Source organism: Periplaneta americana, chromosome 9 (assembly GCF_040183065.1).
Source record: "Periplaneta americana isolate PAMFEO1 chromosome 9, P.americana_PAMFEO1_priV1, whole genome shotgun sequence".
Lineage (NCBI taxonomy): Eukaryota > Metazoa > Arthropoda > Insecta > Blattodea > Blattidae > Periplaneta > Periplaneta americana.
The window spans coordinates 74,084,319-74,096,869 of record NC_091125.1 but is presented as its reverse complement, the minus strand read 5'-3'; the positions used below and the strand labels follow the sequence as shown (position 1 = coordinate 74,096,869).

The 12,551-nt window shown below is 34.4% G+C and overlaps 2 protein-coding genes across 2 annotated transcripts in view; one reads left to right on the top strand and one right to left on the bottom strand.

The window, feature by feature from the left end:
- Positions 1 to 12,551, bottom strand: part of Mkk4 (MAP kinase kinase 4) — a 280,839-nt gene that overhangs the window by 7,479 nt on the left and 260,809 nt on the right. The gene's annotated exons all lie outside the window — the stretch shown is intronic.
- LOC138706103 (protein XRP2-like) overlaps positions 1 to 12,551 on the top strand; it is a 45,896-nt gene that overhangs the window by 15,733 nt on the left and 17,612 nt on the right. Inside the window, exons 2-6 of the mRNA XM_069835068.1 lie at positions 1,897 to 2,106; positions 2,202 to 2,374; positions 9,767 to 9,923; positions 11,374 to 11,530; positions 12,112 to 12,267. Of these exons, the coding sequence (XP_069691169.1) occupies positions 1,897 to 2,106; positions 2,202 to 2,374; positions 9,767 to 9,923; positions 11,374 to 11,530; positions 12,112 to 12,267 (853 nt within the window). The remainder of the gene's footprint in view (positions 1 to 1,896; positions 2,107 to 2,201; positions 2,375 to 9,766; positions 9,924 to 11,373; positions 11,531 to 12,111; positions 12,268 to 12,551) is intronic.

Genomic DNA, 12,551 nt, shown 5'->3' with positions numbered 1-12,551 from the left:
AACAGTTGGCAAAAGATACCTATAGAAAAATAAAGAAGTGTATGTAGTATTTGTGGACTTAGAAAAGGTGTTTGACAGAGTGTATTGGAATAAACTGATGGCGATCCTAAAGAAAATTGGCGTGGATTGGAAAGAGAGGGAGGCTGTTCAGTAATCTTTATATGAAATGAGTCAAAGTCAGGATAGGAGAAGAAATGTCAGAAGGAAGTGAAATAGGGAGAGGAGTACGACAAGGATACCCTTTATCACCTACCCTGTTCAACATTTATTGGAGCATTTAGTGAAGAACTTTTCAGAACGAGAGAGGAATGTTAGTAGGAAGAAGAAGAAGAAGAAGAAGAAGAAAGTGTATAAGATTTGCTGATGATATGGCATTGTTAGCAGAAGAGGAGATGATACTATGGGATATGCTACTCGAACTAAATGACAGGTGTGAGGAGTATGGAATGAAGATAAATGCCAACAAGACGAAGACCATGGTCATAGGAAGAAAAGTAAAAAGGTAAATTTGCGAATTCTAAATGAGGCAGTAGAGCAAGTGGACAGCTTCACATACTTGATGTGTACTATAAGCAATAACATGAGCTGCTGCCAAGAAGTCAAAAGGAGAACAGCAATGGCAAAGGAAGCTTTTAATAGAAAAAGAACCATCTTTTGCGGAATTTTGGAGAAAGAACTAAGGAAGAGATTAATGAAGTTCTTTGTGTGGAGTGTAGCATTGTATAGGGCAGAAATATGGACATTACAACAAAGTGAAGAGAAGCATTTGAAATGTGGATATGGAGAAGGATGGAATGTGTGAAGTGGACAGACAGAATAAGAAACGAAGTTGCGTTGGAAAGCGTGGATGAAGAAATAATGATGCTGAAACTGATCAGAAAGAGGAAAAGGAATTGGCTGGGTCACTTCTTGAGAAGAAATTGCCTTCTGAAGGATGCACTGGAAGGAATGGTGAACAGGAGAAGAGTTCGGGGTAGAAGAAGATATGATAGACAAATTAAGATATATGGATCATATGAGGAGACAAAGAGGAAGACAGGAAATAGGAAAGACTGGAGAATGCTGGGTTTACAGTGAAAGACCTGCCCTTGGGCAGAACACTATGAATGAATGAATGAATGACTCATTAACGAAGTCATGTGCAATTAACTAGAAGTTGTATCTTATATCATGTATTAGGTTGTTAGCAGTTTTAGATTACGGGAAAGAATAGATAAAACAATTTAAATTGAGAAATAATGGAAATTTAATTGCTCTTTTAATAAGAGTCTTCTTTCTTACAAAAGTTGCAGGGAGTGAATTGCCATGACACACAAATGCCTCCCCTCCTCCGAATTGAAAATGCTGGCAATGCCACCATCAATATGAAATCAGATTTGTTAATGAGGGAGGAAGAAGAATCCATTCTGAGAAAATAAAATAACAAGCCACGTATTGCATATAAAATGTTTTATGATCTACTATTAATTATTGCTAACACAAAATATTAGCCATTGGTGTAGCTCAGGCAGAAAGTGCATATGCCTGCTGATCCAGACGTGGGTTTGATTCTCGTTTGAGCTGATAACCTGGCTGGGTTTTCCCCAACTGTAAGGCGAATGTCAGAGAATTATATGGCGAATCCTCGGCCTCATCTCGCCAAATACCATCTTGCTATCACAAAATTCATTAATGCTAAATCTAGTAGTTGATGCAGGATCATAAATAACAAACTTAAAAAATGCTCTTCAGCTGTTATGTTTTTTTTTAATAGCTGAAGATAAAAAAGCATAGTGTATCTCCTGGCCTAGTTGCCTCATGAGTGATGCCTTATTGGTATCACTTATGAGGTTCTAACCTATCTTCGGACAGTTGACTAAACAACAACAACAGTGTATCCTATACCTCTTGTTTCAGGGATAAAAGAGATGCAGTGAACTTAAAGGACTATACTGTCGAAAATACTGAAGAAGGTGAAGTTTGGAAAATGCCAGGTTCTGTGAATGGCCAACAATTTGTCATTCAGAACTGTAAAAATACATGCATATATATATTTGACCACGTAAATACAGTGACTGTTGATGATTGTATTAATTGCAAGATAATTTTGTCTGCAGTAAAAGGAAGGTATGACAGTTTATAAATTTATTTCAATTAATTAGTACATATCTGGATACTATGAAACAATTACACTGAAGTAAACTTCATTAATTTTCTTGTAGTGTATTTCTGCGAGATTGCAAGGAATGTGTATGTGTAGTAGCCTGTGGCCAGTTCCGGACGAGAGACTGCAGGAAAATGGACATTTTCCTTTGTTGTGTTACTCAACCAATTATAGAAGCCTCTAGCAGCATCCATTTTGGGTGTTATCAATTGTTTTACAATGAATTAGAAGGTAAATCATCCATTATACTGCCTGTCTTGTATGTCTATCTACACATAGTTTTTTTTTTCTGACTACGGACGAATTTTGTATATTGAGCATTTACTCGTACAATAGATCTTATAATGATTTGCATAGTAGGCATACACGTTACTTTATAAATTTTTAGTTTTACCTTAAAATATTATCTTGTGTCAGTTTTGAATAAAACTTCCTAAGTTTATTAGATGCATGTTTTGAAAGAATTTACCTGATAATTTACTAATCAAACTAAAGTATAACATGAATTTTAAAAGGTCACTTAACAATCTTTACAAAAAATTCTCAAAATGATAACATTCACAGCCAAACCAGTTGATCATGAAATCTGACTCAGGAAACCCGTTACTTCTATCCCAAAATGCACCATCTTGCTGAGATAAGATGATGTCCTGAAGGACACTGGGAAACAAGTGGCTGCAAGATGTGATAGCATTGTCATGCAAAAGCTGTAGATACTTATCAGAGTTTAAATTTTCTTCTATGAAATGGACCATTGTTGCTATGTGTGTACTTGTGTTATCCATTGAGAGTTGTCAGCAGACCAGTGTCAACAAATTAGTGTTATTCTGATGAGTGACTTTGCCAGTCCATTTAAATGAAACGTTACCTGATATGAAAATATTATGTGCTTCACAAGATCTGGATTTTGATTTGCCTTGTCTTAGTTTGACAGAACTCATTCCTTCTGTCAAAATTGTCTTTACTTAATTCTTGTAAAAGCTGGGTTTTGTAGAGATGCCATGTTAACAACTTCCGTATTGATATCTCTCAGTTTATTCAAGTGGTACCTGTCTTTTAGATTTATATGTATATACTTGGATGGATAATATTGTATTAAGGGCATTTTCCTCTCCTGTAATTATCATGGATCTTCCAAATTTCGACTTATTCTAAGCTTCCTGTATTATTGAATTTTTGAAACTGTTAAATTGCATTCCGTCTGTATTTCATTAAACAAATCACATAGGCTTATTGGTTCCTTTATGCTGTTTCTGTAACCAACAATCATTAGGACTTCTATTCTTTCACTTTAAGTCAGCCCAGGAATAAAAAACTTTCATTTTTTATTTATTATAGTTATTTTTCTGTTGATATAATATTATTAGACTTTCGTTCAGTTTCATGGTCTACTCTGCATGAATACACCTACTTATTTTTAGAAAGCTTTAAGCTTTAAGACTTTTGAAAGAAATTTAATTAATATTTAGAATAATATTCAGTGAAAAATACGCACGCACGCGCGCGCACACACACACACACACACACACACACACGCATGCACACATATATTTATAAACGCACATGCATGCATTCACATACACGATAGTATAATGAATTACAGAGGATGCTGTTTGAAACAAAAGATGTGTAATACATAATGTTTTTATGTATAAAAGGTAAAAGGTAAAGGTATCCCCGTAACATGCCATGAAGGCACTTGGGGGGCATGGAGGTAGAGCCCCATGCTTTCCATGACCTCGGCACTAGAATGAGGTGGTGTGGTCGGCACCACGCTCTGACTGCCTTTTACCCCCGGGAAAGACCCGGTACTCAATTTTATAGGAGGCTGAGTGAACCTCGGGGCCGTTCTGAAAGTTTGGCAACGAGAAAAAATCCTGTCACCACCTGGGATCGAACCCCGGACCTTCCAGTCCGTAACCAGCTGCTCTACCAACTGAGCTACCTGGCTGCCAATGTTTTTATGTATAACTTACAGTAATTTTGCTGAAAATAGACATTTCTTAAAACATCCATATTTTCAGCTCAGATAGTATATGCATATGAAGAGTACAGGAGAAAAACAATCAAAGTTACAGTTCTCTTAAGGGTGATGTCATCTTTTAATTCAGTATGTTACTGCAAAATTTATTGCTATTCCTAATGAAAAAATAGGAAATGATGACTGTATCCATGGTGATAATTCTCTTTTATCAGTTTTGATAATAAAAACACTCAATTTTGCAGTAATATACTGAATTAAATGATGACATCACCCTTATGAGAATTGTGACTTTGTTTTACCCGTGTACTTTTCATATATTATGACAGCAATCACTTTCTCTTCTCTGTCGACGAATAGTTGCAGTCATATTATGTAAGCCAGGCCACAGTATAATATACTGTGGCCAAACTTGCCTTTTCCTTCAGCGAAATTACATCTTTAAAAATGAGCTGATTTTATTTATTTTATTTTCTTGATCATTGAACATTAGTTTAAAGAAGCTAATAGATATATCCATTATAATGGAATTTCTCCTGAACAATTTGTCCTCAGTGGTCTGACAGACAGTGATGGTGCTAGGGGTGGGCAAAGGAGGGCACCTGCTTAACCAAAAATTTTCGCCCACCCTAAAAGAATACCTTTCAATACATTTATTCTTAATAAATCTGAAAAATTCTAACACTTGCCTACTATTTATTATTTTCGAAGTCGCGCATTTATTAATGATATGGACAACTTTTTTTGCTCTCTAGAAAAATAGACGCATCAGTGTAAACTAGCATTCCTACTGAGATAACCAAGTTATAAAAAAGAAAGTAAAAGTAAAAAGTAAGGCAAATTATTGATACATATATTAATCCATAAAAAAAAAAATATTAAATAAGCATGACATTTTCCAAACGAGAATTGTTAGGTATCTTATTACCAGGGATGCATTTGCATATATTCTCGCAAGTCTCATATCTATATGCTTGTGGGATATCTGTACGAATTATCAACTTTCGAGTACTCCAAATATAGTTTTAAGTGGCATATAATAAATTGCATATTTTGGCTATTTTTATAAATGCATCATATTTTCAACATTTTAATGCCTTTAGAGTATAATTATGAGTTTATAACATTTATAATTTTTTCTCCGAAAAAAAAAATCCTCCCAGCACGTTATCTCATGCAGTTGAATAATTCCAGCACTCCTGCGAGAGACAACCAATTACGAAATGTGATGAAATCATTCCCCAAGCTATGACGTCATGCCCCCTTTCTCTGCACATGTGCACAAGGCATACAAGGAGAATCACCACTGTTAAAGCAAGGCAAGCTTTACTTTGCACTTGTGTTCAGTTGAAAAGTCATTCCATGTCCGAGTGTGTTTCAGCATAGTGGAGTTACATTTTTCTATACTACCATTTAACAATGCCCAAAATGAAATTAAGTATTGCAGGTAGACTTAAAGCATTTCAAGCTGAATTTTGCAACGAGTTTATTTCAACTGATAATTCAATTTTATTTTGTAAGGCGTGTGAGAAGAAAGTAGACAGTGAAAAACGGTATCAAGTATTGCAACATATAAACACATGCAAACATAAGGAATTAGTTCTTAAAAAACCAGGTAAAAATGATGCGAAGCAAACACAACTTGTGTAGTGTATAGGTAGCAGGCTATCACAGTTTTCTGCAGATCTGTATCAGCAACCCAACACGAAGAAACTTTTTTCAGAATTATACTCATGAACGTGTACCAGATGAAAGTACTTTTGCGAAAAACATACGTAACATGGTGTTACCACAGTGTAATTTCAGAAATTCAGAAAACTCTTAGGGATCAGTTTCTGTGGGTAAGTGTTAATGAAATTACAGACCGTACAGGTCGTTATATTGCTAATATAGTAGTTGGAGCCCTTTGTGAAGAACAGCCGACAATCCCCTATCTTCTTATTAACAACACAACAATAACTCAGTTTTTTTATTGACTCAATGAAACTGTTGTGGCCTGATGGCATTAAGTACAATAACATGATCCTCTTCTTCAGCTAGTTATATGGTTAAATCAGGTACAACACTGAAAACTATTTTCCCTTATATGATTCACTTAAGTGTCTTGCACATGTACTTCTTTGTATATCTCGTATATCAGAAACCATTCGATTATGTTACCCATAGTGTTAGTGTCTTCTGTTAAGAAAGTATTTGTAAAGGGTCCTTCTAGAATTCAAATGTTCAAAACAATAGCACCAGATATACCTCTGTCACTAGTGCCAATTCTAACATGTTGGGGGACTTGGCTTGAGACTGCTCTATATTATTCTGAACATTTTTCTCAAATTAGAGAAATCATAAATTCTTTAGATTCTAATGACGTGCATCTATTGCATTAGCTCAAGAAGCTGTGTCAAACAATGAATTAGAAGGTCTCCTTGTATTCATATCAGCCCATTTTCACAGTATTCCTAAAATTATGAAGACATTGGAAGTAATTGGTATTCCTTTACAAAAAACTGTAGCAGATTTCGATAGAACAATGCCCAGTTTAACATCAGTACCGGGAATTGTAGGAGAAAAAGTGAAGGAGAAAGTATCTAATGTTCTTTCCAAAAATCCTGGTTATGATCAACTGAATGAAATTCGAGAAGTTCTCGAAGGAAAAGCATTTACAAAACCAACAAAATTTTCAATAAAACAACTCACAGCTTTTGTGCATGCTGCTGCTACTTCTTGTGATGTAGAACGAAGTTTTTCGCGCTATAATGCTATGCTGAGAAACAACAGGTGAAGAATAACAACAGAAAACATCCATTACTACTTAGTTGTCAACAGTAATATAAATAATGTTCATGAAGTGTTCAACAACGAGACAGGACCTTCAACATCCATGGATTAAATTAAGTTGCCTAGAATCTATTATTTTGTTAAAATAAACTGGAATTGAATCAGCATATTTTGTGGCATATTTATGCTATTTTTAGGTCATAAATGCATACATATTCATTAAGTTTTCAGGGCATAAACTTCCGATCCCTGGTTATGAATCTCTGCCATGGGATTCACGACTTTTCTTTCCTTCTACAGTAAATTGAACCATGCTAAGCATTTTTTCGCTCCCTTAAAAAAATTATTTTCATTGACCAAGTTTAAACATGCAAACTTTGGATCCAATGGCAATGCATGGTAGTCAGTGCTCAGACTGACTTACTGTATATAAGTAATTTGTATTGGTCTTGTCTGTATGTATGTTCCCGGAAGTACTTATTGCTAATTCAGAACGATTTTTAAATGTTAAAACATGACTTACATAATACTAAAAACAAAAAAACTTGCGGCAAAATTTGTTGGGAACACAAAATGTACATAAATCACCTAGAACAATTGAAAATAAAGTAACCATTTTACGAGATAAATCAAGGTCAGTATATGAATCAAGCCAAATGTAGTTATTTTTGCCTGTGTCCTGGAGAACTTGAGGCTTTATTAGTAGCCTATTTTAGAAATCAGAGACTATATGAATAGAGACGTTTGTTTTTGTTAATTACCGATAAAACCACATGTTGAATTTGAGTACCAGTAGAACATTTTCACTCATATATACCAGATATATTTATATAATGCAAATTTAAATAGCGAAATAAAACGAAGTTTGGATATAGGCCCAATGTGAAAAATCTTTGTATATGCGAAGTAACACCAATTCCTGTTCTTTCCATATTTATTTATTTATTTATTTTTTAAATTTTTTTACTTATTGGCGGCGAATTTTACTTACCATTAAATTTGCTTAGCATGGTCACATGAGTGATGAGAGTAAAGGTGTCAAAACGTAAAGTAATTTCAATGTAATGAGCTGCAAAGTTCAAATCTGATCGGTTTGTAGTGTCTAGCAGTAGGCCTATATTAATCTTAAGTACCTGTGAGTGTCGACATCAACGAAATATGCATTGGTGAAGAACTGCTAATCAGAAAAATAATGAAGCACTGTGAATCTAAAACAAAGACGACATATTTACCATTAAAAGTATCAGAAGAGCTAGATAAGTGTCTAACAAAACTTAAGGCTGAAATGGAATCAATACTCTCGCATTCAGCCCAATCAGCTCTGATGAAATTAAAAGCAGTGAATATTTCTGATCCAGCTATGAAAATTGTTGAATCTATGGGAGCAATATTTGATTCTCAGAATGCTACAAAAAGCGCATCTCCAAATGAACTGGTGGCGATAAAGATAAAATGCGCCATTTATTCAGAAATTAGATTCTCAACTCTTCTTGGAGGCCCACATCTCTTTCCATAATTTGATGAACTTCCAAGTGAAATGAAATTCTCTCATAACAATTACTGCCCTAAAACAATTACGCAGTTATTGCCTTAAGAAGCATATGGTATGTCAACGCAGAAAGATTATTTTCGAAGTACAACCTGGTAGTGAGTGACAGAAGGAGATTGACAGCTGTGAATACAGAAAAACTTACCATGATTGCAATCGAATAAGATAAATTCAATATTTCAATGTAGAATATAATTTAATCTAATATTATGGTCATCAATAAAATGAAAGGTTTGGGTAAGAACTGCGTTAGCTGTTAATCTGTGTTCAGTATGACACCAAAAATGTAAACAAATAAAACCACATTTTACATTTTCAATATAGCTAATTAAAAAAAATAAAAACCATTTTCAAACACCTACAGTATATATATATATATGAGTATTTCAGTATTGTAGAGTGACGTTCATTGAAAAAAGTTACTGCATCATCCTTGGTAGTGTAAGTAGTTAACCAGATTCTGCTATTGGATCTGAGGTTTGCGAGTTGAACCTGTGAGCAGTGGATTTTTAATGGTGTTAGAAGTCTTAGCATGAAAAGTAGAATTATGGCATATGAAAGAAATTTGTCCCTGCATTAGAGAGCTCCATACAAAGTTACCGGTTCCTTTCTTTGCCCAGATTTTATGCTTCATAGATGAAAAATGTGAATGCAAGCCCTGTGAGACTGCAGTGGTATTTGATACTCAATCAGGAAAACATGAAAATTGTGAGAGTTCTGAAGGTTCTGCATATCTATTAAAATTAGTTTAAAGGAACAGATCTGATTAACAGTGTAAGGTATCTGATATTAAAAAGAGGTTCACAAGTGTGCCCATTGGAGCTGAAGTGATGGGGCCAACCTAAACCATATCTAGATTCTTTCTATCATTCTACTATATGAAATGCAAAATGACAAAATACGGTATGTAAAATTTGTAGTGCATTCTTCATTAAATATGTAGGACTTTAACTTTTATGCTGTGTTTAGCGCTTTCAGTTGGCTGGTTTTCACCAAAGGGCCTGAGATTTGATCCACATCAATTTATGAGAGATTTGGAGTAGACAAAGTGTTTGTAAAGTTGGATGACCTCTCAATATTCCGATTTTCTCTGCCATTGTCCTTTCCATCATTGCTCTGTTATGACAATAAACACTTGGCATTAATGTTCTAATGTTTTAAGATTAGTTTTAAGTTCTTTTCGTAGGGATTTCTTGATTGCCAGTTTAACATTTATAAATAGATATGATTATTTTATCATTTGTTTCATATAATTAAAAGCAAGACAGTTTTTTGTACTGAAAGAATATTTGTAGGCCTACCGATTTTGTTGTAATTTCAGAACATTTTCAGCAAGCAGGATTAAGTGTGTTCAACAATAACTGGAGTAGCATTCATGATTTCACACCCATTGAGGGAGAAAACAACTGGTGTCTGTTTCCTGACACAATAAGAATACAGGATTATGTTTCTTTGCCTGCAGCACAGGAACTACAAAGGTACATTTTAATCTTAAGAAATTATCCATGTATATGTCTGTGTGCAAGAGTGGTTCAATTGAAACTATGATCAGTTGCATTTTCAGGTGGTGGTAGTGTACTGGGAGCAAGCAAGAAACACTTGTGATTGTATATTTCTTTTCTTGAATTTTTCAGCAATAGAAAAATTATAGTGTGTACCAGTAGCAAAATTTTGCTCACTTAAAGACATCGTTTGTACTTTCCATTATACGAAATATAATGAAGAAAAAGTGTTATGACGTTGCAAATAATCGATTGCAAGATTTTCACTTAAATATATGTTTTTAGCATCACTGATTTAAAAAAAATGTAGGCTGATTTATCTCTCTGTCCATCTGTACAGCAATTTCTCCTAAATTATTGGGTGAATTTTCTTCATATCTAGTATCTACAAGTCAGTTTATCTAGAAATGGTGCATATGAAATAGAATAATTTCGACATTTTGTAGTGTTTTGGAATGGAACAATTTTTTTGGAAAGTTTAGTGGTAAAAATGCAATGTCATCAGTGTTTTAAAAGGTGCATTTTATAGATTTTTAAGATAGAATTTTTTAAAATAATAAGTAAATGAATATAATATAAAATTACAGTGAAGTTATGAACATTAATGAACATGCCAAAAGATATGGTGTGATTTTATCCTGACCCATCCTTTTACTCAATCACAATCATCCACTACCACATACTACTTGTTTGTGAGTGAACACTGACCTAAAGAGATTGGATAGGTAGCCAGTATTCTAACACAGCACAAGACAGATTAGTTGGAAACTGGAGATAACGGTACATAACATATTTTAAACCATTAACATCTATTATTTGGTCATTAACATTGGGATCTCTCTCACGATTTGTTAGTGTAAAAAAACTTCCATCTCACGAGACAGCATTGAATAGCAGTAGGGATGTCAGTCTTATATGATGACTCCCTATTATTTCTAGGAAATACCTTGGTACCTATTAATTCTGTTAGAGGCTGAGTGAACTCCAGGGCTATAGTGTGACTATAAGGATTATATCAATAGAGAAAATCCATTGCGAATCTAACTCATAATCTTCTGGCTTGCAACTCAATGTCTTAACTGCACACTCTGGTTTACTAGAGTGCATTCCCTAAATACTCCAGTCACTGTCCATTTAGACCAGTATCTTTTGTACATTTATCTACGTATATATTAAATTTATGTACAGTTACTTTCTAAGCATTTGTCTGCAACTTTTAAGCTATGTTCATATATATTAGCATAGGTCACGGAAGGTTAGGTAATACTCATTGTTGTGAAAGGAATAAAAAAATGTTGCAAAAACACGAGAAATATTGCAGTGATATCTTATGCTAATATCTGCTCATTATAAGTTTTGTTCTGTGTGGGAAAATGTCATATGCTGATGTGTATATTAACTGACTTATTGAAGGCTTATTTTTTAGACTGAATATATCTCTGCTGGAAGAGAAGAGTGTGGTACCATACACTTGGGGCCCACACAAAACACCGACAGGAGAGTCTTGCTTGGTCACATTCTTTTCTGATGGCCAACAAGTGCAACGAGCCAAGGCCTTTATCAACTCACTTAAAATTGAAAATGTATGAATCACAGCTTATTCTAATTGTTTTTAGATATTGTTTCCTTTTAATCATATTTATTTACTGCATGTTCTACTTGCATGGTGATATTCTGAGAATGTGTGGGCCTGTGCTTGAGAGGTACTAGATTGACTCCTTTAGGCTATTTTTGATGAAAGAGAAGTAAGTGGAGAAAGTTTATGGATTCTTTGCAGTTTCTCCAGGCATTATTGGCGTAATATTTTAATTAAGTTATGATCAGTTCTCACTGCTCTAGCTCTCCCTTTGGGAGAAATTTGTTGATGCTGTACATATTACTTTACTGTCACATGATCCCCATAGTACACCATGTGGAGATGGATTCACATTACACAAAGGATGATGATTAGATTAATAATGGATAAAATGTTACTGACCCGCAAAGAATTCTCTCAAAAATATTCTTACCACCGTAAATTTCATTTGAACCTAGATCTATAAAGTAAAATAATACTCTTAGTGTTTGGCTAACAGTGCACTTTTATATGAACAAACATTTCACTGTAATTCTCTTATTGTTGTTATGTGTGTGTATTAATTGGTAACAATAATAATATTTTTAGCCTGATTGTCTCCTCCTCCTGAGTAAGGAAACTCAGATGCAACCTTCAGATGCTGAACGTGTCTTCAAAACAAATTCTTACAACATAGTGGTACAGCGTGGCATGGTAGTTGGTTTACAGTACAGTGGTCCAAACTGCATTCAGTCATGTCAGAAGGTAATGGTAGTGTAATTTAAGGGTGATCATTGTAGTTAACCTGTAGACATATGTTATTTTGTCTAAAAATGGCATGATTTACTTTTCACTTAGCCTTACAAAAATATAACAACAACATAGAAATACAAAGACTCCTTGTTCTAGAAACAGTACATTCCAGATACCCAGAACCAGAATGGCCACATATACAGAGAGAGGCAGCAAAACGTCACCACACTATGCAGGGGATGTTGGGGAACAAATTGTCCGCAATCCATTGCTCGACTCACTAGTAAACTGAAGCA